At 41.3% G+C, this 21,695-nt stretch overlaps 1 protein-coding gene across 1 annotated transcript; it reads left to right on the top strand.

Moving 5' to 3' along the window:
* Positions 1-26: 26 nt before the first annotated feature.
* LOC133609176 (cyclic AMP-dependent transcription factor ATF-1-like) lies at positions 27-21,387 on the top strand. Its single transcript, XM_061964681.2, has 3 exons — positions 27-90; positions 9,958-10,096; positions 20,126-21,387. Exons 1-3 carry the CDS (start codon positions 60-62, stop codon positions 20,265-20,267), a joined length of 312 nt encoding a protein of 103 aa, XP_061820665.1. The 5' UTR covers positions 27-59; the 3' UTR covers positions 20,268-21,387.
* The last annotated feature ends 308 nt before the right edge of the window (positions 21,388-21,695 follow it).

A 21,695-nucleotide genomic window follows, 5' to 3' on the forward strand; every position in this document is an offset into this window, starting at 1 on the left:
TCACTGCTGGCATTCTCAGAGTGGAGGCTGGGTAAAGAGTCTCTGGACGTAGGACGAGTATGGCAGTGACCGGGGACGAGTCAGAAACAGGTACGTTCCTCTTTTCATTCTTCATGGAAGTAAGACTTGTTTGGTTTATTCCAAGTCAACATTGTGGATGTTTTTTGTTCTCTGGACGCCAGCCATAAGAATGCAAACTTCTCCGATCAGTTTAACCAATACATTCATATCGGCTACTCTAGTTGATCTGGCATTCCCACGGAAAAGCCAACTCCTTTTCACACAAAGAAAACCCCCATCTCCCTCTCGCAACACTGATAAGGAACTAGTGGGGGATGTCTTATTCCAAGTCAACATTGTGGATGTTTTTTGTTCTCTGGACGCCAGCCATAAGAATGCAAACTTCTCCCTCTTTGAAGACGATAAAACATTATTGGTTGTTATTAGTTTGACTTTGGTTGCGGGGGGAAAACCTTCCTCGATCACAAATCTACTCATCATGTTGATAACAACACCACAGTGTGGTCTGCTGATAATAGTTCTCATAATCTCTGACTGAGGCGACGGGAGGATGACTCAAAGACATTCCGAAGAAAAGCGGGAACACTTTGAAGAATGTTCCGAGAGAGAACAAAGTTGGGACAATGTGTTCGGTTTAAAATGATGACGCTCTATGACAAACATTGTAAGGACTTAGAGAGAAGAACAACCATGGATGATACTTTCATGCTCTATGACAAAAATTGGAAGGACTTAGAGAGAAGAACAATCAACCATGGATGACAAAGGGATTGCTTGCAAGAAGAAGAAGAGATGACAGTATGGGTTAGGGTTAGGCGTGGTTAAGATATATATATATATATATATATATATATATATATATATATATATATATATATATATATATATATATATATATAAGAAATACTTGACTTTCAGTGAATTCTAGCTATATATATATATACATATATTTTATTACATATATATATACATATATATATATATATATATATATATATATATATATATATATATATATATATATATATATATATATATATATATATAAATACTTGAATTTCAGTGTTCATTTATTTACACATATACACACACATAACACTCATCTACTCATTGTTGAGTTAAGGGTTGAATTGTCCATCCTTGTTCTATTCTCTGTCACTATTTCAGAACACACACATTAAACAAATATACATTATAAAATCAATAAGAAAACGGGAGCTCTAATTTGGGAGTCTGAATTAGGATCAGAAGTTCCTATATAAACATTGCGAACTCACATCGCCTTTTTTTTTATTGATTACTGCAGCTGTGCACTGGATTCATTCACAAATACAAACTACAACTCACAAACACTTTAGAGTTAGGCTCCACCATCAGAATGTGTACTTAAACTTATAAAGATCACATGGATATTATTCAGTGAGTTGATTCACCAAAACTAACCTGTTATACAGGAGGAAAAAGCACACAGGACGTTTCAATTGTTCACAGACTGGCCGCGCTCATCAGAATGACAAGACACTTCCGGTCTGCAGGTGATAGCATTCAATTGGGAAGAAACGCCCTACTGACCAATGTGAATACTGATAAATGTGTAATGACAGCTCCAAAAACGAATTCAAACCACAAAATAAAACAAATAAATCAACACAAAAATGTGACACATTATGGGTGGGTCACATATGCATGTACAGTAGATGGCAGTATTGTCCTGTTTAAAAGTGTCACAACATTGCTGTTTACGGCAATGTTGTGAACAGGCTGTCAACACGTCACTCAGGTCCGCATGGAGCTGGAGGGGGCGTGGCCTCCAGCTCCGCCTGAATTTCGGGAGATTTTCAGGAGAAAATTTGTCCCGGGAGGTTTTCGGGAGAGGCGCTGAATTTCGGGGAGTCTCCCGGAAAATCCGGGAGGGTTGGCAAGTATGCTCGTGCCTGCTGGGTGAAGACCTTTACTATGTCAGTATGTGGAATTAAATGAGTCAAACAAAGAACTTTTATGATCCACTTTGAGAAACTGTTCAGACTCATGTGGTTCAAGTAGAAGGAAGGAACATCTTGATGAACCCTCTTTAAATATGAGATCATCTCATTATTAACAACTATTTATTCATGAGAACTTTATTGATCATTTATGTGTTTCATTGGTTATAGATTGAGGACAGGAAGTGGACAAGTGGATTAGAAAAGGTGCTTCTTGCTACTACCTTTTGAAGATGTTGTGTTAATGTGGTGTACACTCTTAGAAATAAAAGTGCTAAGTAGAACCATATAAGGTTCTTCGGCTCGTCCTCATAGGAGAACCCTTTTTGGCTCCACCTTTATAAAAAGGTTCCACCTGGAACCCTTTTGGAGGGTTCTACCTAGAACTGTGTGTGTAAGGTTCCACCCAGAACCCCCCATGAGAGGTTCTACAAAGAACCCACGCAGGGAGTTCCACTAAGAACCCTTTCATGTTTCAAGGGTTTCATCTAGAACCCACACAGGGAGTTCCACTAAGAACCCTTTCGTATTTCAAGGGTTTCATCTAGAACCCACACAGGGAGTTCCACTAAGAACCCTTTCGTATTTCAAGGGTTTCATCTAGAACCCACGCAGGGAGTTCCACTAAGAACCCTTTCGTTTGTCAAGGGTTTCATCTAGAACCCATGCAGGGAGTTCCACTAAGAACCCTTTCGTTTGTCAAGGGTTTCATCTAGAACCCATGCAGGGAGTTCCACTAAGAACCCTTTCGTTTGTCAAGGGTTTCATCTAGAACCCATGCAGGGAGTTCCACTAAGAACCCTTTCGTATTTCAAGGGTTTCATCTAGAGCCCACACAGGGAGTTCCACTAAGAACCCTTTTGTATTTCAAGACTTTCATCTAGAACCCACGCAGGGAGTTCCACTAAGAACCCTTTTGTATTTCAAGACTTTCATCTAGAACCCACACAGGGAGTTCCACTAAGAACCCTTTCGTTTGTCAAGGGTTTCATCTAGAACCTATGCAGGGAGTTCCACTAAGAACCCTTTCGTATTTCAAGGGTTTCATCTAGAACCCACGCAGGGAGTTCCACTAAGAACCCTTTCGTATTTCAAGGGTTTCATCTAGAACCCACACAGGGAGTTCCACTAAGAACCCTTTCGTTTGTCAAGGGTTTCATCTAGAACCCATGCAGGGAGTTCTACTAAGAACCCTTTCATGTTTCAAGGGTTTCATCTAGAACCCACACAGGGAGTTCCACAAAGAACTCTTTCATGTTTCAAGGGTTTCATCTAGACCTGACACAGGGGGTTCTAAAAACATCCCTTTTCAAAGGTTTTCACCGATAACCGTCTTGTCTTCTGAGGGTTCTATAAAGAACCATATTGTATTCTACAGATCAGTTTAGTTCATATTATATTGTGGTCATTTATCATGTTGACATTGAACAAACATTTTAATGAGAAAAACATTTATTTAAAGATAGGCACCATTATTGGCAAATGTTATCAGGGAGTATGTCCCTGGTGACACAGGATCTTACCCATGCTTTCAACAATCCCTGAAGAACTCGTTCTTCCAAAAACGGTTCTCTGGATCAAAATAGTTCTTACTGGAACCCTTAGTGTTAGTGAGAACCCTTTTAAAACCAATTATTCAGAAAAGGGGGTTTTAAAGGGTTCTCTGGATCAAAATGGTTCTTACTGGAACCATTAGCGTTACCAAGAACCCTTGAAAAACCCTTTCTTCGGGAAAGGGTTTTTCAGAAGCAAATGGTTCCAGTTAGAACCTCAGCCCTTGTAGAAGAACCCTTTTAGAACCCTTATTTCTAAGAGTGTAGCAACTTCATGCATGTTGTAAATCAAGGAACAGTACAGTCATACCCACATTCTCCTCCCGTGGAATGCTGTGCCCACGCCCAGCAGCTGACGTCACTGATAGAAGACCCCCCACAGTGCTGACGTCACTCGGCAGCCCTGCTGGGATTCTATTCAGTCTTGCAGAATTAATGATCTGTGTGAGAAGGGGAAGACAGTTCTGCATTCACTTGATTCTGCCTCTAAAAAACATCCAAAAACCTTCACCAAGGTGGAATATACATGCATGTGTCATACAATAGAAAACAGAATAATAGAAAAGAAATAGAAATATAGAAAATAGTGCAATAAGCAACCAAAAAGGAATAACATTGTTGTATTTCCTATGAATAGATAGAATAGAATATAATAGAATAGAATATACAGTACTTTATTGATCCCTGAGGGAAATTCAGCACCACAGTTTGCTCACAATAAACAATAAACATTTAGGTATTTTTTTTACATGTGAATAATATAAATACAGTCTATTATACAGCATTATTCACATGTGAATAATATAAATACAGTCTATTATACAGCATTATTCACATGTGAATAATATAAATACAGTCTATTATACAGCATTATTCACATGTGAATAATATAAATACAGTCTATTATACAGCATTATTCACATGTGAATAATACAAATACAGTCTATTATACAGCATTATTCACATGTGAATAATATAAATACAGTCTTATACAGCATGATTCACATGTGAATAACGTAAATACGGTCTATTATACAGCATTATTCACATGTGAATAATAAATACAGTCTATTATACAGCATTATTCACATGTGAATAATATAGTCTATTATACAGCATTATTCACATGTGAATAATATAAATAGTCTATTATACAGCATTATTCACATGTGAATAACATAAATACAGTCTATTATACAGCATTATTCACATGTGAATAATATATATACAGTCTAATATACAGCATTATTTACATGTGAATAATATAAATACAGTCTTATACAGCATAATTCACATGTGAATAACGTAATTACGGTCTATTATAAAGCATTATTCACATGTGAATAATAAATACAGTCTATTATACAGCATTATTCACATGTGAATAATATAGTCTATTATACAGCATTATTCACATGTGAATAATACAAATACAGTCTATTATACAGCATTATTCACATGTGAATAATATAGTCTATTATACAGCATTATTCACATGTGAATAATATAAATACAGTCTATTATACAGCATTATTCACATGTGAATAATATAAATACCGTCTATTATACAGCATTATTCACATGTGAATAATATAAATACCGTCTATTATACAGCATTATTCACACGTGAATAAATAAATACAGTCTATTATACAGTATTATTTACATGTGAATAATATAAATACAGTCTATTATACAGCATTATTCACATGTGAATAATATAAATACCGTCTATTATACAGCATTATTCACATGTGAATAATATAAATACAGTCTATTATACAGCATTATTCACATGTGAATAATATAAATACAGTCTTATACAGCATTATTCACATGTGAATAACGTAAATATGGTCTATTATACAGCATTATTCACATGTGAATAAATAAATACAGTCTATTATACAGCATTATTCACATGTGAATAATATAAATACAGTCTATTATACAGCATTATTCACATGTGAATAATATAAATGCAGTCTATTATGCAGCATTATTCACATGTGAATAATAGAAATACAGTCTATTATACAGCATTATTCACAAGTGAATAATATAAATACAGTCTATTATACAGCATTATTCACATGTGAATAATATAAATACCGTCTATTATACAGCATTATTCACATGTGAATAATATAAATACAGTCTATTATACAGCATTATTCACATGTGAATAATATAAATACAGTACATGTGTGGGTTATTGCACATTCAGTAATAAATATAAGTAGAAAATATTTAATTAAAAAGGAGAATAAATGAGTCTGTACAAGTGTTTCCCAATGTTTAATATTCATATAATATTTTACACGTTAATTATTGACCTTCTGCCACCTAATGGGAGAGAGTACTTAAAGGAGCCATATGTAATAATGTGGCCGGAAACGGTACTGCAATCCCGGTCAAAATTCTGTAGTCCCCTCCCCCTCTCCCTGACTGAGGTTGCCAGATATGCATTCCAATCCAGCTGGATGGACTGAGCTACTCAAAGGAACTTCAAACTAGCACTGCCTCTTACTAGGGGTTGAGGCTTACTGCGAGGTTTGTTCCCCCGGGATGCAAACAAACTACTCTGGACAAGGCGTGCAGCAAAAACATGATTTATTATCAAAAAATAACGCAAAGTACCAAAAAACAGAAAACAAGCAACAGGAATAATGTGCTAATTAAAGCACAGGAAACAGAAGCTAACATGTAGCATAAACTACGGACAAGTAATTCTCTGAGAACCGTGGCACGAAACTAACCAGACTTACGTGGCAAGGCATGAGGCAAACAATGACGCCAGGCCGACTGACTGGCAAGGCAGGCTTAAATAATGCCTCTGATTAGTTCTCGGGAAGCAGGTGAGCAGGCAAACACTAATCAGAGACAGATGGAAATAATAAGTAGTCACAAAAACAGGAACTATGGAGTCTAAAACTAACAGAACATAACAAAACATGATCCGGACCACGGATCATGACAGTATCCCCTCCTCAAGGACAGATTCCAGATGTCCAACAAAACAAGGCAAGATCAAGAGTCATGGGAGGGCGGAGGGGGGACTTGGCGGTGGGTCGCCAGACCACGTGTCCCCGCAGCCAGCGAGGGAGAGTCACGTGGCGGCGACGCGTTGAACGCCGACCGACTGGCAAGGCCGGCTTAAATAATGCCTCTGATTAGTGCTCGGGAAGCAGGTGAGCGGGCGAACACTAATCAGAGACAGGTGGAAATAACAAGTCACCATGGTACCTAAAACAAACAAGGGTGCACAAAAACAGGAACTAACGTTGAACGCCGACGGCCTTGCCAGTCAGTCGGCAACGCGTTCAGTTGGCGACGCGTTGAAGTTGTTGAAGTCGGCGACGCAGTCAGTCGACGTTCAACGCATCGCCGCCACCTGACTCTCCCTCGCTGGCTGCGGGGACACTTGGTCTGGCGACCCACCGCCAAGTCCCCCCTCCGCCCTCCCATGACTCTTGATCTTGCCTTGTTTGGTTGGACATCAGGAATCTGTCCTTGAGGAGGGCCTACTGTAATGATCCGTGGTCTGGATCATGTTTTGTTATGTTCTGTTGGTTTTAGACTCCAAGTAGTTCCTGTTTTTGTGCACCCTTGTTTCTCTTAAATAATGCCTCTGATTAGTGCTCGGGAAGCAGGTGAGCGGGCGAACACTAATCAGAGACAGGTGGAAATAATAAGTAGCCAAGGTAACTAAAACAAACAAGGGTGCACAAAAACAGGAACTAGTGGAGTCTAAAACTAACAGAACATAACAAAACATGATCCGGACCACGGATCACGACAGAATCCCCTCCTCAAGGACGGATTCCAGATGTCCAACAAAACAAGGCAAGATCAAGAGTCATGGGAGGGCGGACTTGGCGGTGGGTCGCCAGACCAAGTGTCCCCGCAGCCAGCGAGGGAGAGTCAGGTGGCGGCGACGCGTTGAACGCCGACCGACTGGCAAGGCCGGCTTAAATAATGCCTCTGACTAGTGCTCGGGAAGCAGGTGAGCGGGCGAACACTAATCAGAGACAGGTGCAAATAAATAAGTCACCATGGTACCTAAAACAAACAAGGGTGCACAAAAACAGGAACTAACGTTGAACGCAGACTGACTGGCAAGGCCTTGCCAGTCAGTCAGCGATGCGTTCAGTCGGCGACGCGTTGAAGTCGTTGAAGTCGGCGACGCAGTCAGTCGACGTTCAACGCATCGCCGCCACCTGACTCTCCCTCGCTGGCTGCGGGGACACTTGGTCTGGCGACCCACTGCCAAGTCCCCCCTCCGCCCTCCCATGACTCTTTATCTTGCCTTGTTTTGTTGGACATCTAGAATCTGTCCTTGAGGAGGGGATTCTGTCATGATCCATGGTCTGGATCATGTTTTGTTCTGTTGGTTTTAGACTCCAAGTAGTTCCTGTTTTTGCGCACCCTTGTTTGCATCGCTGCCACCTGACTCTCCCTCGCTGGCTGCGGGGACACTTGGTCTGGCGACCCACCGCCAAGTCCCCCCTCCACCCTCCCATGACTCTTGATCTTGCCTTGTTTTGTTGGACATCTGGAATCTGTCCTTGAGGAGGGGACACTGTCATGATCCGTGGTCTGGATCATGTTTTATTATGTTCTGTTGATTTTAGACTCCAAGTAGTTCCTGTTTTTGTGCACCCTTGTTTGTCTTAAATAATGCCTCTGATTAGTGCTCAGGAAGCAGGTGAGCGGGCGAACACTAATCAGAGACAGGTGGAAATAATAAGTAGCCAAGGTAACTAAAACAAACAAGGGTGCACAAAAACAGGAACTAGTGGAGTCTAAAACTAACAGAACATAACAAAACATGATCCGGACCACGGATCATGACAGAATCCCCTCCTCAAGGACGGATTCCAGATGTCCAACAAAACAAGGCAAGATCAAGAGTCATGGGAGGGCGGACTTGGCGGTGGGTCGCCAGACCAAGTGTCCCCGCAGAACAGCGAGGGAGAGTCAGGTGGCGGCGACGCGTTGAACGCCGACCGACTGGCAAGGCCGGCTTAAATAATGCCTCTGATTAGTGCTCGGGAAGCAGGTGAGCGGGCGAACACTAATCAGAGACAGGTGGAAATAACAAGTCACCATTGTACCTAAAACAAACAAGGGTGTACAAAAACAGGAACTAACGTTGAACGCAGACTGACTGGCAAGGCCGGCCTTGCCAGTCAGTCGGCGACGCGTTCAGTTGGCGACGCGTTGAAGTCGTTGAAGTCGTTGAAGTCGGCGACGCAGTCAGTCGACGTTCAACGCATCGCCGCCACCTGACTCTCCCTCGCTGGCTGCGGGGACACTTGGTCTGGCGACCCACCGCCAAGTCCCCCCTCCGCCCTCCCATGACTCTTGATCTTGTCTTGTTTTGTTGGACATCTAGAATCTGTCCTTGAGGAGGGGATTCTGTCATGATCCGTGGTCTGGATCATGTTTTGTTCTGTTCTGTTGGTTTTACACTCCAAGTAGTTCCTGTTTTTGCGCACCCTTGTTTGCATCGCTGCCACCTGACTCTCCCTCACTGGCTGCGGGGACACTTGGTCTGGCGACCCACCGCCAAGTCCCCCCTCCACCCTCCCATGACTCTTGATCTTGCCTTGTTTTGTTGGACATCTGGAATCTGTCCTTGAGGAGGGGGTACTGTCATGATCCGTGGTCCGGATCATGTTTTGTTATGTTCTGTTGGTTTTAGACTCCAAGTAGTTCCTGTTTTTGTGCAGCCTTGTTTGTCTTAAATAATGCCTCTGATTAGTGCTCGGGAAGCAGGTGAGCTGGCGAACACTAATCAGAGACAGGTGGAAATAATAAGTCACCATGGTACCTAAAACAAACAAGGGTGCACAAAAACAGGAACTAACGTTGAACGCCGACTTGCCAGTCAGTCGGCGACGCGTTCAGTTGGCGATGCGTTGAAGTCGGCGACGCAGTCAGTCGACGTTCAACGCATCGCCGCCACCTGACTCTCCCTCGCTGGCTGCGGGGACACTTGGTCTGGCGACCCACCGCCAAGTCCCCCCTCCGCCCTCCCATGACTCTTTATCTTGCCTTGTTTGGTTGGACATCTGGAATCTGTCCTTGAGGAGGGGATACTTTACTTTACGATGCCTAATGGTGTATAGTAAATACAAATAAATAATAGTTTTCAGACCAATTAAGTGAAATGTGATCATGTCCTCCTTTACTTCTCACACACTAACAGTGGTTGGGAATCACTTCTCTTGAATGTCTGCAAGTCCGTGGACTCTAAGCATGACCGTCAAGAGGAGAAGAATGCAGATTTACCCGTAGACAATCTGAGATTTACGTCAGGAGGGTGGAGGAAGCCTCGGACCAACAGTCGGTGGATTGTTGGCGTACCAAAAAAGTCAAAGTGTTTGTTTCCGCAGGCTCCAGTGGAGGCGAGCTCCTTGGCAACGACTTACACACCAGCAGCAGCTCCGCCCTCTGCCTCACCCTGGCACACCCCGCCCGCACACCTACGGAGGACGCCTCGCAGAAGAGGGAACATCGCTTGATGAAGAACAGGTACTTATCGTCTTCTTGGTCCACAGTGGCACATCGGCATGGTTGAAAGTTAGCACATGTATATCAATACTTTTATAAATAAAAGGGGACCACAAAAAATGTCATTATTGTCTTTATTTCAACAAAAACATGAAACATATGTTTATTATTGTCATTTAGTCCTTAAATAAAATAGTGAACATACTAGACAACTTGTCTTTTAGTAGTAAGTAAACAAACAAAGAGTCTGCTGACGTATGCAGTAACATATTGTGTCATTTATACACCTATTATTTTGTACACTTTATGAGGGACAAACTGTAAAAAAATAATTATTAATCCACTTGTTCATTTACTGTTAATATTTTCTCTTTTAACATGTTCTATCTACACTTCTGTTCAAATGTAATAATCACTTATTCTTCTCTGCTTTGATACTTTACACTAGTTTTGGATGATACCACACATTTAGGTATCGATCCGATACCAAGTAGTTACAAGATCATACAATACAATATAACACCTAATAATAAACCAATAATAATATGGTTAAGAAATATTGATGTAAAGGGTAGGTGTCGCGCTGTTTTCTGTTTTAATATGTTCTATCTACACTTCTGTTAAAATGTAATAATCACTTATTCTTCTCTACTTTGATACTTGACATTAGTTTTGGATGATACCACACATTTAGGTATCGATCCGATACCAAGTAGTTACAGGATCATACGTTGGTCATATTCAAAGTCCTCATGTGTCCAGGGATGTACTTCCTGAGTTTATAAATATAATATGAATTAAAAAAAAAAAAGAAAATATATTGTGTGATGATAACAAATATCGATGTAATCATAGTAGTATCGACTAGATACTTGGTATCATTACAATGGATGTCAGGTGTAGTATCCACCCATGGTGTTTGTTTACATTGTGACGCCGGTGAGCTATTGTATCCTCCTACGGTGTGTAGTGAAGCATGTTTAGCTATTCCTCGTCCTCCAGTGATAATGATACTTGTAATAAACTTACTTTATTTACTGTTAATATCTGCTTATTTTCTGTTTTAACATGTTCTATCTACACTTCTGTTAAAATGTAATAATCACTTATTCTTCTCTTTTTTGATACTTTACATTAGTTTTGGATGATACCACACATTTAGGTATGGATCTGATACCAAGTAGTTACAGGATCATACATTGGTCATATTCAAAGTCCTCATGTGTCCAGGGATGTATTTACTGACTTTATAAATATAATATGAATTTAAAAAAAAGGAAAACATATTTTGTGATGATAACAAATATTGATGTAATCATAATAGTATCGACTAGGTATGCTCTTGTATTTGGTATCATTACAGTGGATGTCAGGTGTAGATCCACCCATGGTGTTTGTTTACATTGTGACGCCGGTGAGCTATTGTATCCTCCTACGGTGTGTAGTGAAGCATGTTTAGCTATTCCTTGTCCTCCAGTGATAGTAATAATTGTAAGAAACTTACTTTGTCGCCATGGAGGCCAGGATTAGTGATTTAGAAGTAGCTAAAACACTGTGGATGGATGTTAGCCGCTAGCTCGCTAGCCATGTGTTAAAGCAGCTCTTCCTGAGGGTGTTTCAGTGTTATAACTTCACCTTTATCTTTACTTTTTACACCAAAATGCGTCCATTCTCCCTTTTCTGTCTACACACTGTGTCTGCTTGTAAGTACTCTGTGTGTGTGCGCTGCCCAAAATGCTCAGCAATGTCATGATGTGACGTCATGCCGGTTTAAAAAAGGGGAACCACTAATCTTAGAGGCAGTATAAGACCCTTTTTAATCTAATGTACTGTATTAGAAGCATAATACATACACTTGGGAAACGTGGTTCATCTCACTCTCAGAAACACGGAATTAATACACTTTGCCTGACAAAACTAAATAATAATTAAAGCTGCAAGCAGCGATGGACGGAACCGACTTTGAGGGCTCATAAAATCCAAACCGGAGCAGTAATTAAAACTAATCAGAAGGGTTCAATCTCTCTCCTGTGCTAATTTGAAGCCGACACGACAAACGCGCTCAGAGGAGATAATGTTTGAAAAAAAGGTGACTGTTTTTACACAACTTTTGTTTTGAAGGGGGAATTGCAAACTTCCTGGTGATTTTTGCTGGGGGATGTCAGTGTATGCAATGTAGGTCTAAGTGAGACCTACATATAGTTTTTGTTTCATGTCTCTACAACATTCCTACTGGGAGTTACAGGCAGTTTTGTCTGTGTTTTCTTCCTAGGGGAGCTAGAGCGCAATTTTGAGTTTTGGGGTTTGGGTTTTTGATTAGATCGCAATTTTCGACAGTCCTGATGTGTGTGTCCAATTTGGTGAGTTTTGAAGCATGTTAAGGGGGTCAAATTACAGCTCAAAGAGGTGGCGGTATAATAATAAAACACTAGAAATACAATAGGGTCCTCTGTCTCAAAGGGACTCGGTCCCTAAATATAGCAGTAAAAATCTGCATCACGGTGAAGGCTAAGCAAAACGAAACTAAACCGGACAGGCTACAAAACAACAAAACGGAAGACTTACGTGCCGAGAAGTGCGGCAGAAGAAGCGTCCACATTAGAGATGCGCGGATAGGCAATTTATTTCATCCGCAACCGCGTCAGAAAGTCGTCAACCATCCGCCATCCACCCGATGTAACGTTTGATCAGAACTGCACCCGCCCGCCATCCGCCCGTTGTTATATATCTAATATTAATAAAAAAAAAAAAAAGGGTGAAAACTACGCGAATTGCACCTTGTGCAGACAAGATTTTTCGATCGGACACGGAGGAATTAGCGACGTAAAAGACCACGTTGGGACAAAAAAACACAAGTCTAATGCCGTTGCTAGCGATACAAGTGGAAAACTTTCAACGTTTTTCGTCGCCCAAACAGATTCTTTGGATGTGATAAATGCCAAAGTTTTATTTACGGAGGCAATAATTGAGCATGGACTTCCAATCGCACTGGCTGATCACATGGGACAGTTAAATGTTTGTAATGCAACCTTTAAAAATCATTACGCGGTGATCGCGATCCCAAAAATAAACTTTTCTTGCATGATAATGTCCAGAAAAATTCGCTTTATATTACTATAGAGTCCTTTTAACGAATGAGTTTGATGCTTTATCACAAACCTTAAATGAAAGAAGTCCTTTGTTCTCCTGCACCATGCATGCACTTTGGCCTTGCTTCGTGTTTGGTGCGCAATCCTGTCGGCTGTATTTCACAGCACGACATACTGTTAAAAGTGTTTATACTATTTATGCTTTCAAGTCCAAGTTGAAGAAATCTTGTTAAATGTTGACAGCATAACTACCAAAATACAGAAGTATGTCCTTAATATTTTTGCAGTGCTATTTCTGTTGAAAAGTTCAAATGATTACATTAGAGATGTGATGTGCCACTTTTCAAGTGTCTGATGGCTTAAATTAATTTTCATTCATTTTTCATATTTTGAATTCTTTTGAAAGGCTTACAAAAAAACTACATTTGAATTGTAATTCCATGCTATTGACAGGACTATTAATTTTAATGAAGTTAGCTTACCATGTTTACAGTATGATAATTGTGATAGAAATGTGAATTTTAGGCACAGAATATTTTTTACAATTGAACAAGGCAGTAGATTATACAAGCTTGGACAGAAAGTTAATAATGACACCAACTTTTTTTTTTATGGAATTGTTTAGTACTGTTTTACCATTTGTTTACTGTAAAAAGTGTTTATACTTTCAATGAACAAATTGAAGTCTTGTGAAAGGTTGACAGGATAACTGGCATTAACTGTCAAAATAATTTCAAACTATTGAAGTTAGCTTACAGAATAAACATGTCAATCAACCCATATGATTTTTGCTGTAATATGTTTGTTTTGAAAAGTCACTGTGACTGATAGAAAAGTGATGGTTTTAGCAACATTTTAACCTGTCTGAATGCTAATAATCATTTTGCGTCGGGGGGCGAAGCCCTGAACCCTCCACCAGGACTTTGTCCTGGACCTACCGGGGCCTGCGGCCCTTGGACCCTGGCTACTAGGTTTTTCTGATTTCAAAAGTTGGCAGGTATGGTGAGGTTATAAATCTTTTGCCTGTTAAAGAAAGGAGACTGATCCAATGCAGCACAGACTTTCGCGTGCCACGCTGTCACGACCCAGACGCACACCAGTGCGCAATCATATGGGAGCCGCGCTGAGCGCACCTCCAAGCGCGTCTCGCTGCCGGCGACGGCCGGGTATGGGCCCGACGCTCCAGCGCCATCCATTTTCAGGGCTAGTTGATTCGGCAGGTGGGTTGTTACACACTCCTTAGCGGGTTCCGACTTCCATGGCCACCGTCCTGCTCTCTATATCAACCAGGGTGAGCCCCACCCCTTTCGTGAGCGCACTGCGCGCGGAGTGACCCCTGTTACGCGCCCCCGGCAACAGGGGTGGCGGGCAGGTAAGCTGCGCGGGCGGAGCGCGCGGAGTGACCCATGTTACGAGCCACCGGCCACGGGGGTGGCGGGCAGGTAAGCTGCTTACCTGCTGCGCGTGACGCCGGCCGCGGCGAAGGCGGACGAGGCGGGGTGTCGGTGCGGTGGGCGCGGTAGTGACCCTGGACGTGCGTTGGGCCCTTCTCGCGGATCGCCTCAGCTACGGCTCCCGGTGGGGCCCTCTCGGGGGAAGGGGCCTCGGTCCCGGACCACGGCGAGGCGTCCCTTCTCCGCTCCGTAAAAGTGTCCATCTCTTTTCTTTTTTTTTCTTCTGTTGTGGCATATGCTGCAGGTGCCTGCTCGTTTTTCGTATGTGGGTAACAACATTTAACTATGTATATATATTTACCAATTGGTTTAACTGCCACCCGCAAAAAAAAAAAAAAAAAAAAAAAAAAAAAAAAAATCTAATTAATCCGCCCGACCCGACCCGCGCGCGGATAAAATCTTATTTTTTTTAATTTCATCCGCCCGATCCGCGGATAATCCGCGGACTCCGCGGTTGTGTCCGCAAACCGCGCATCTCTAGTCCACATAAATAAACATTCACAAAGTGCCAAAAACTTAAAAGTGTCCACCACTCAACTTAAATAGTCGTAATTGTCAATAAGATACTGGCGGGTGAAAGGCAGGAGTCAAGTCGCTGCAAGGAAACACGAAAACGGAAGTGTCTCCAAAATAAAAGCACAAGACAGGAAGTAAAACACTAAACACAGGAAAACACCAAGAAACTCAAAAGATCTGGTGTAACATTGACGTACTTCACACAAAAAGTCATATTTTCTCAAAAATGAGGTTAATCATTTTTTTGTGGGGGTCGTTCTGTATTTTCTGAGCGTGTTCGCTGCATGAATATAGCAGGGAGGCTTCAAATAACACAAAACTAGGGATGTCCGATAATGGCTTTTTGCCGATATCCGATATTGTCCAACTCTTTAATTACCGATACCGATATCGACCGATACCGATATATACAGTCGTGGAATTAACACATTATTATGCCTAATTTGGACAACCAGGTATGGTGAAGATAAGGTCCTTTTTTTTTTTAATTAATAAAATAAAATAAGATAAATAAATTAAAAACATTTTCTTGAATAAAAAAAGAAAGTAAAACAATATAAAAAACAGTTACATAGAAACTAGCAATGAATGAAAATGAGTAAAATGAAGTGTTAAAGGTTAGTACTATTAGTGGAGCAGCAGCACGCACAATCATGTGTGCTTACGGCATACTTGCCAACCCTCCCGGATTTTCCGGGAGACTCCCGAAATTCAGCGCCTCTCCCGAAAACCTCCCCGGGACAAATTTTCTCCCGAAAAACTCCCGAAATTCAGGCGGACCTGAGTGACGTGTTGACAACACACAACAACAGTGTCTACCGTAAAGCAGTTCGTCTGCCGTAAACAGCAATGTTGTGACACTTTTGAACAGGACAATACTGCCATCTACTGTACATGCATATGTGACCCACCCGTAATGTGTCACATTTTTGTGTTGATTTATTTATTTTCATTTTGTGGTTTGAATTCGTTTTTTGGAGCTGTCATTACACATTTATCAGTATTCACATTGGTCAGTAGGGGGCAGTAGGGCGTTTCTTCCCAATTGAATGCTATCACCTGCAGACCGGAAGTGTCTTGTCATTCTGACGAGCGCGACCAGTCTGTGAACAATTGAAACGTCCTGTGTGCTTTTTTCCTCCTGTATAACAGGTTAGTTTTGGTGAATCAACTCACTGAATAATATCCATGTGATCTTTATAAGTTTAAGTACACATTCTGATGGTGGAGCCTAACTCTAAAGTGTTTGTGAGTTGTAGTCTGTAAATGAACATTGAAATTCAAGTATTTATTTTATTTATATATATATATATATATATATATATATATATTAGAGATGCGCGGTTTGCGGGCACAACCGCGGAGTCCGCGGATTATCCGCGGATCGGGCGGATGAAATTTAAAAAAAATTAGATTTTATCCGCGGGTCGGGTCGGGCGGTTGAAATAAAAAAAAATTAGATTTTAAATAGATTCAGGCGGGTGGCAGTTAAACCAATTGGTAAATATATATACATAGTTAAATGTTGTTACCCACATACGAAAAACAAGCAGGCACCTGCAGCATATGCCACAACAGAAGAAAAAAAAAAAAAAGAGATGGACACCTTTACGGAGCGGAGAAGGGACGCCTCGCCGGGGTCCGGGACCGAGGCCCCTTCCCCCGAGAGGGCCCCACCGGGAGCCGTAGCTGAGGCGATCCGCGAGAAGGGCCCGACGCACGTCCAGGGTCACCACCGCGCCCACCGCACCGACACCCCGCCTCGTCCGCCTTCGCCGCGGCCGGCGTCACGCGCAGCAGGTAAGCAGCTTACCTGCCCGCCACCCCCGTGGCCGGGGGCTCGTAACAGGGGTCACTCCGCGCGCTCCGCCCGCGCAGCTTACCTGCCCGCCACCCCTGTTGCCGGGGGCGCGTAACAGGGGTCACTCCGGGCGCAGTGCGCTCACGAAAGTGGTGGGGCTCACCCTGGTTGATATAGACAGCAGGACGGTGGCCATGAAAGTCGGAACCCGCTAAGGAGTGTGTAACAACCCACCTGCCGAATCAACTAGCCCTGAAAATGGATGGCGCTGGAGCGTCGGGCCCATACCCGGCCGTCGCCGGCAGCGAGACGCGCTTGGAGGTACGCTCAGCGCGGCTCCCATATGATTGCGCACTGGTGTGCGTCTGGGTCGTGACAGCGTGGCACGCGAATGTCTGTGCTGCATTGGATCAGTCTCCGTTCTTTAACAGGCAAAAGCTTTATAACCTCACTAATGCCTTGCAGCGTCTATATTAGATATATAACAACGGGCAGGTGCGGGCGGGTGCGGTTCTGATCAAATGTTACATCGGGTGGATGGCGGATGGTTGACGACTTTCTGATGCGGTTGCGGATGAAATAATTGTCTATCCGCGCATCTCTAATATATATATATATATATATATATATATATATATATATATATAGCTAGAATTCACTGAAAGTCAAGTATTTCTTATATATATATATATATATATATATATATATATATATATCTTAACCACGCCCCCAACCACGCCCCCCGCCCCACCCCCGACCACGCCCCCGCCCCCACCTCCCGAAATCGGAGGTCTCAAGGTTGGCAAGTATGGCTTACGGACTGTATCCCTTGCAGACTGTATTGATATATATTGATATATAATGTAGGAACCACAATATTAATAACAGAAAGAAACAACCCTTTTGTGTGAATGAGTGTAAATGGGGGAGGGTTTTTTTGGGGGTTGGTGCACTAATTGTAAGTGTATCTTGTGTTTTTTATGTTGATTTAATAAAATTTTAAAAAAAAAACGATACCGATAATTTAAAAAAAAAAACGATACCGATAATGTCCGATGTTACATTTTAAAGCATTTATCGGCCGATAATATCGGACATCTCTACACAAAACATTATACTTTGACCAAATAAAAGCATGTTTTATTGTTAGTTCGTCAGCTGGAGTAAGTTGAAATCTATATTTAGACTTTTATTATTTTGGAATGTTTCGCCAGGAAAACAGTGTCAGAACGTCCTTGATGGTTTAACACAATACTGCCATCTAATGAACTGTAATATACAGGTAAAAGCCAGTAAATTAGAATATTTGGAAAAACTTGATTTATTTCAGTAATTGCATTCAAAAGGTGTAACTTGTACATTATATTTATTCATTGCACACAGACTGATGCATTCAAATGTTTATTTCATTTAATTTTGATGATTTGAAGTGGCAACAAATGAAAATCCAAAATTCCGTGTGTCACAAAATTAGAATATTGTGTAAGGGTTAAATTTTGAAGACACCTGGTGCCACAAACTAATCAGCTGATTAACTCAAAACACCTGCAAAGGGCTTTAAATGGTCTCTCAGTCCAGTTCTGAAGCCTACACAAACATGGGGAAGACTTCAGATTTGACAGCTGTCCAAAAGGCAACCATCGACACATTGCACAAGGAGGGAAAGACACAAAAGGTTATTGCTGAAGAGGCTGGCTGTTCTCAGAGCTCTGTGTCCAAACACATTAATGGAGAGGCAAAGGGAAGGAAAAACTGTGGTCAGAAAAAGTAAAAACTGTGGTCAGAAAAAGTGTACAAGCGATAGGGATCACCGCGCCCTGGTCAAGATTGTGAAAAAAACCCCATTCAGAAATGTGGGGGAGATTCAGAAGGAGTGGACAGCTGCTGGAGTCAGTGCTTCAAGATCCACCACCAAGAGACGCTTGAAAGACATGGGTTTCAACTGCCGCATACCTCGTGTCAAGCCACTGTTGACCAAGAAACAGCGCGAAAAGCGTCTCACCTGGGCTAAGGAAAAAAAGAGCTGGACTGCTGCTGAGTGGTCCAAAGTCATGTTTTCTGACGAAAGCAAATTTTGCATTTCCTTTGGAAATCGAGGTCCCAGAGTCTGGAGGAAGACAGGAGAGGCACAGGATCCACGTTGCCTGAAGTCTAGTGTAAAGTTTCCACCATCAGTGATGGTTTGGGGTGCCATGTCATCTGCTGGTGTCGGTCCACTCTGTTTCCTGAGATCCAGGGTCAACGCAGCCGTCTACCAGCAAGTTTTAGAGCACTTCATGCTTCCTGCTGCTGACCTGCTCTATGGAGATGGAGATTTCAAGTTCCAACAGGACTTGGCGCCTGCACACAGCGCAAAATCTACCCGTGCCTGGTTTACGGACCATGGTATTTCTGTTCTAAATTGGCCCGCCAACTCCCCTGACCTTAGCCCCATAGAAAATCTGTGGGGTATTGTGAAAAGGAAGATGCAGAATGCCAGACCCAAAAACGCAGAAGAGTTGAAGGCCACTATCAGAGCAACCTGGTCTCTCATAACACCTGAGCAGTGCCAGAAACTCATCGACTCCATGCCACGCCGCATTAACGCAGTAATTGAGGCAAAAGGAGCTCCAACCAAGTATTGAGTATTGTACATGCTCATATTTTTCATTTTCATACTTTTCAGTTGGCCAACATTTCTAAAAATCCCTTTTTTGTATTAGCCTTAAGTAATATTCTAATTTTGTGACACACGGAATTTGGGATTTTCATTTGTTGCCACTTTAAATCATCAAAATTAAATGAAATAAACATTTGAATGCATCAGTCTGTGTGCAATGAATAAATATAATGTACAAGTTACACCTTTTGAATGCAATTACTGAAATAAATCAAGTTTTTCAAAATATTCTAATTTACTGGCTTTTACCTGTATAATACTTGCAAATGAGACTCAGAAGTGAGAGAAAACAAGACACAACAACTGGACAGAACATGTATTATTATTAAGTCAGTGCTAAATGTTGGATAAATAAGACATATTTAAACAATTCAAATGTATTCCCACATGAACACAAACTGACACCGTTGAGTACCAGTATTCATCGGGAATTGGCAACAATGCACATTATAAAAGGTTTCAGTTGTAAGTTTTGACGACTTTTCCACTGATTTGTGAAGATGAAGTGAAATAAATGTGTGACTCTTGCAGGGAAGCCGCCAGGCAGTGTCGTCGGAAGAAGAAGGAGTACGTTAAATGTCTGGAGAACCGTGTGGCGGTGCTGGAGAATCAGAACCAGACTCTGATGGAGGAGCTCAAAGCCGTGAAAGACATTTACCAACAAAAAGGTTGAAGGAATGTGTTTCCTTCCAATGTTGGAAGATAGGAAGACAAAAGGAGGAACATTTCCATTTGTGTCGTGAGCAGTTCTTACACTCATGTAAACATTACACGGCCCACTTCCTGTTGGTAAACAGACTCTATCCATCCAAAGACAAGGTCCATGGTCATGTGACTAAGTTGGACCGAGGGATGATGTTCGAAACCGATTCTCTCGGTTGTTGGATAAGAAAAGAACCGATTCCATGGACTCGAATCCCTTTTTGAGAACCGGTTCCCGTTATCGAGGCCACTATAGTAAAGAAAAAGAGTAGGTTCTGTATTCGAATCCCAATTGGGCAATGTTATGCCCATTTGATTGTAGACTCTTACTGACACCTTGTGGCGATATGAAAATACTACGCGTCAATAGTTTGGGCACTTCCGGGTTGGCGACGAGAAGTAGACAAGTTGTGTTAGCTCTTACAAGCCTTGGAAAAGATAAAGTCTGTAAGTAAACTGTTTAACTTGTTTATGTAAGTCAATATTAAGGTGGAAAGTGGTTAAGTTTGATAGTAAGATGTTTATTGAAAAAACGATTTTTGTGCACTGTTTCAATGGATGTTTTTGAGGACTTAAAATGGCAAAATCGAAATAGTTTCAACACTCAGAAGTATTCGTTTGATAATAGTACTGTATATTTGTGTGAAGCTAATATTTACATATAGTGTATTACATTTCAGTATGTTCATTGAATCACATAGCTTATACAATTGTCATTGTGTGTATTTCAGTTTAAAAAAAATAAATAAATAACAGTCCAGTGCAAGACAAAAGTAAAGATAGGAAAAGACAAAGCAAGATCAACAACAATAAAGAGCCTAAATGGATGAATCTGCTTTGGAACTTTATTAGACGTCTTGGATTGTTTGTTAGCTGTCTGCCTGTGGTGTGTAGTTAGTATGTTCCAATAGCAGCAGAAGTGCACTTTTTGGAGAGCTGTATTATTTTCAGTTTTGTGCCCAAGGGACTGATTTTATTTAACACTATATTATTATTTATACACCTATAGTGATCACAGAGACAGGTTGTTTTTGTGTTACTGTATATATTTGTTTTTCTGAAAAATCCCACTTAAAATACTTTGGGTAACAACAGTCAATATTTATTTTTTTTTATTTTTTTTAGTATGGGTAACAGTCAATATTTATTTCAGTTTAAAAAAATAAAAATAACAGTCCAGTGCAAGACAAAAGTAAAGATAGGAAAAGACAAAGCAAGATCAACAACAATAAAGAGCCTAAATGGATGAATCTGCTTTGGAACTTTATTAGACGTCTTGGATTGTTTGTTAGCTGTCTGCCTGTGTGTGTAGTTAGTATGTTCCAATAGCAACAGGAGTGCACTTTTTGGAGAGCTGTATTATTTTCAGTTTTGTGCCCAAGGGACTGATTTTATTTAA

The sequence above is a fragment of the Nerophis lumbriciformis genome, linkage group LG07 (genome assembly GCF_033978685.3).
Source record: "Nerophis lumbriciformis linkage group LG07, RoL_Nlum_v2.1, whole genome shotgun sequence".
Taxonomy (NCBI): Eukaryota; Metazoa; Chordata; class Actinopteri; order Syngnathiformes; family Syngnathidae; genus Nerophis; species Nerophis lumbriciformis.

Excerpts from the sequence above, each read along its gene's own strand:
- LOC133609176 (XM_061964681.2), top strand. The coding sequence starts at position 60 with ATGGCAGTGACCGGGGACGAGTCAGAAACAG. Across the intron at positions 91-9,957 it reads CGGGGACGAGTCAGAAACAG|GCTCCAGTGGAGGCGAGCTC; the intron begins GTACGTTCCTCT and ends TTGTTTCCGCAG. Across the intron at positions 10,097-20,125 it reads CATCGCTTGATGAAGAACAG|GGAAGCCGCCAGGCAGTGTC; the intron begins GTACTTATCGTC and ends TGACTCTTGCAG.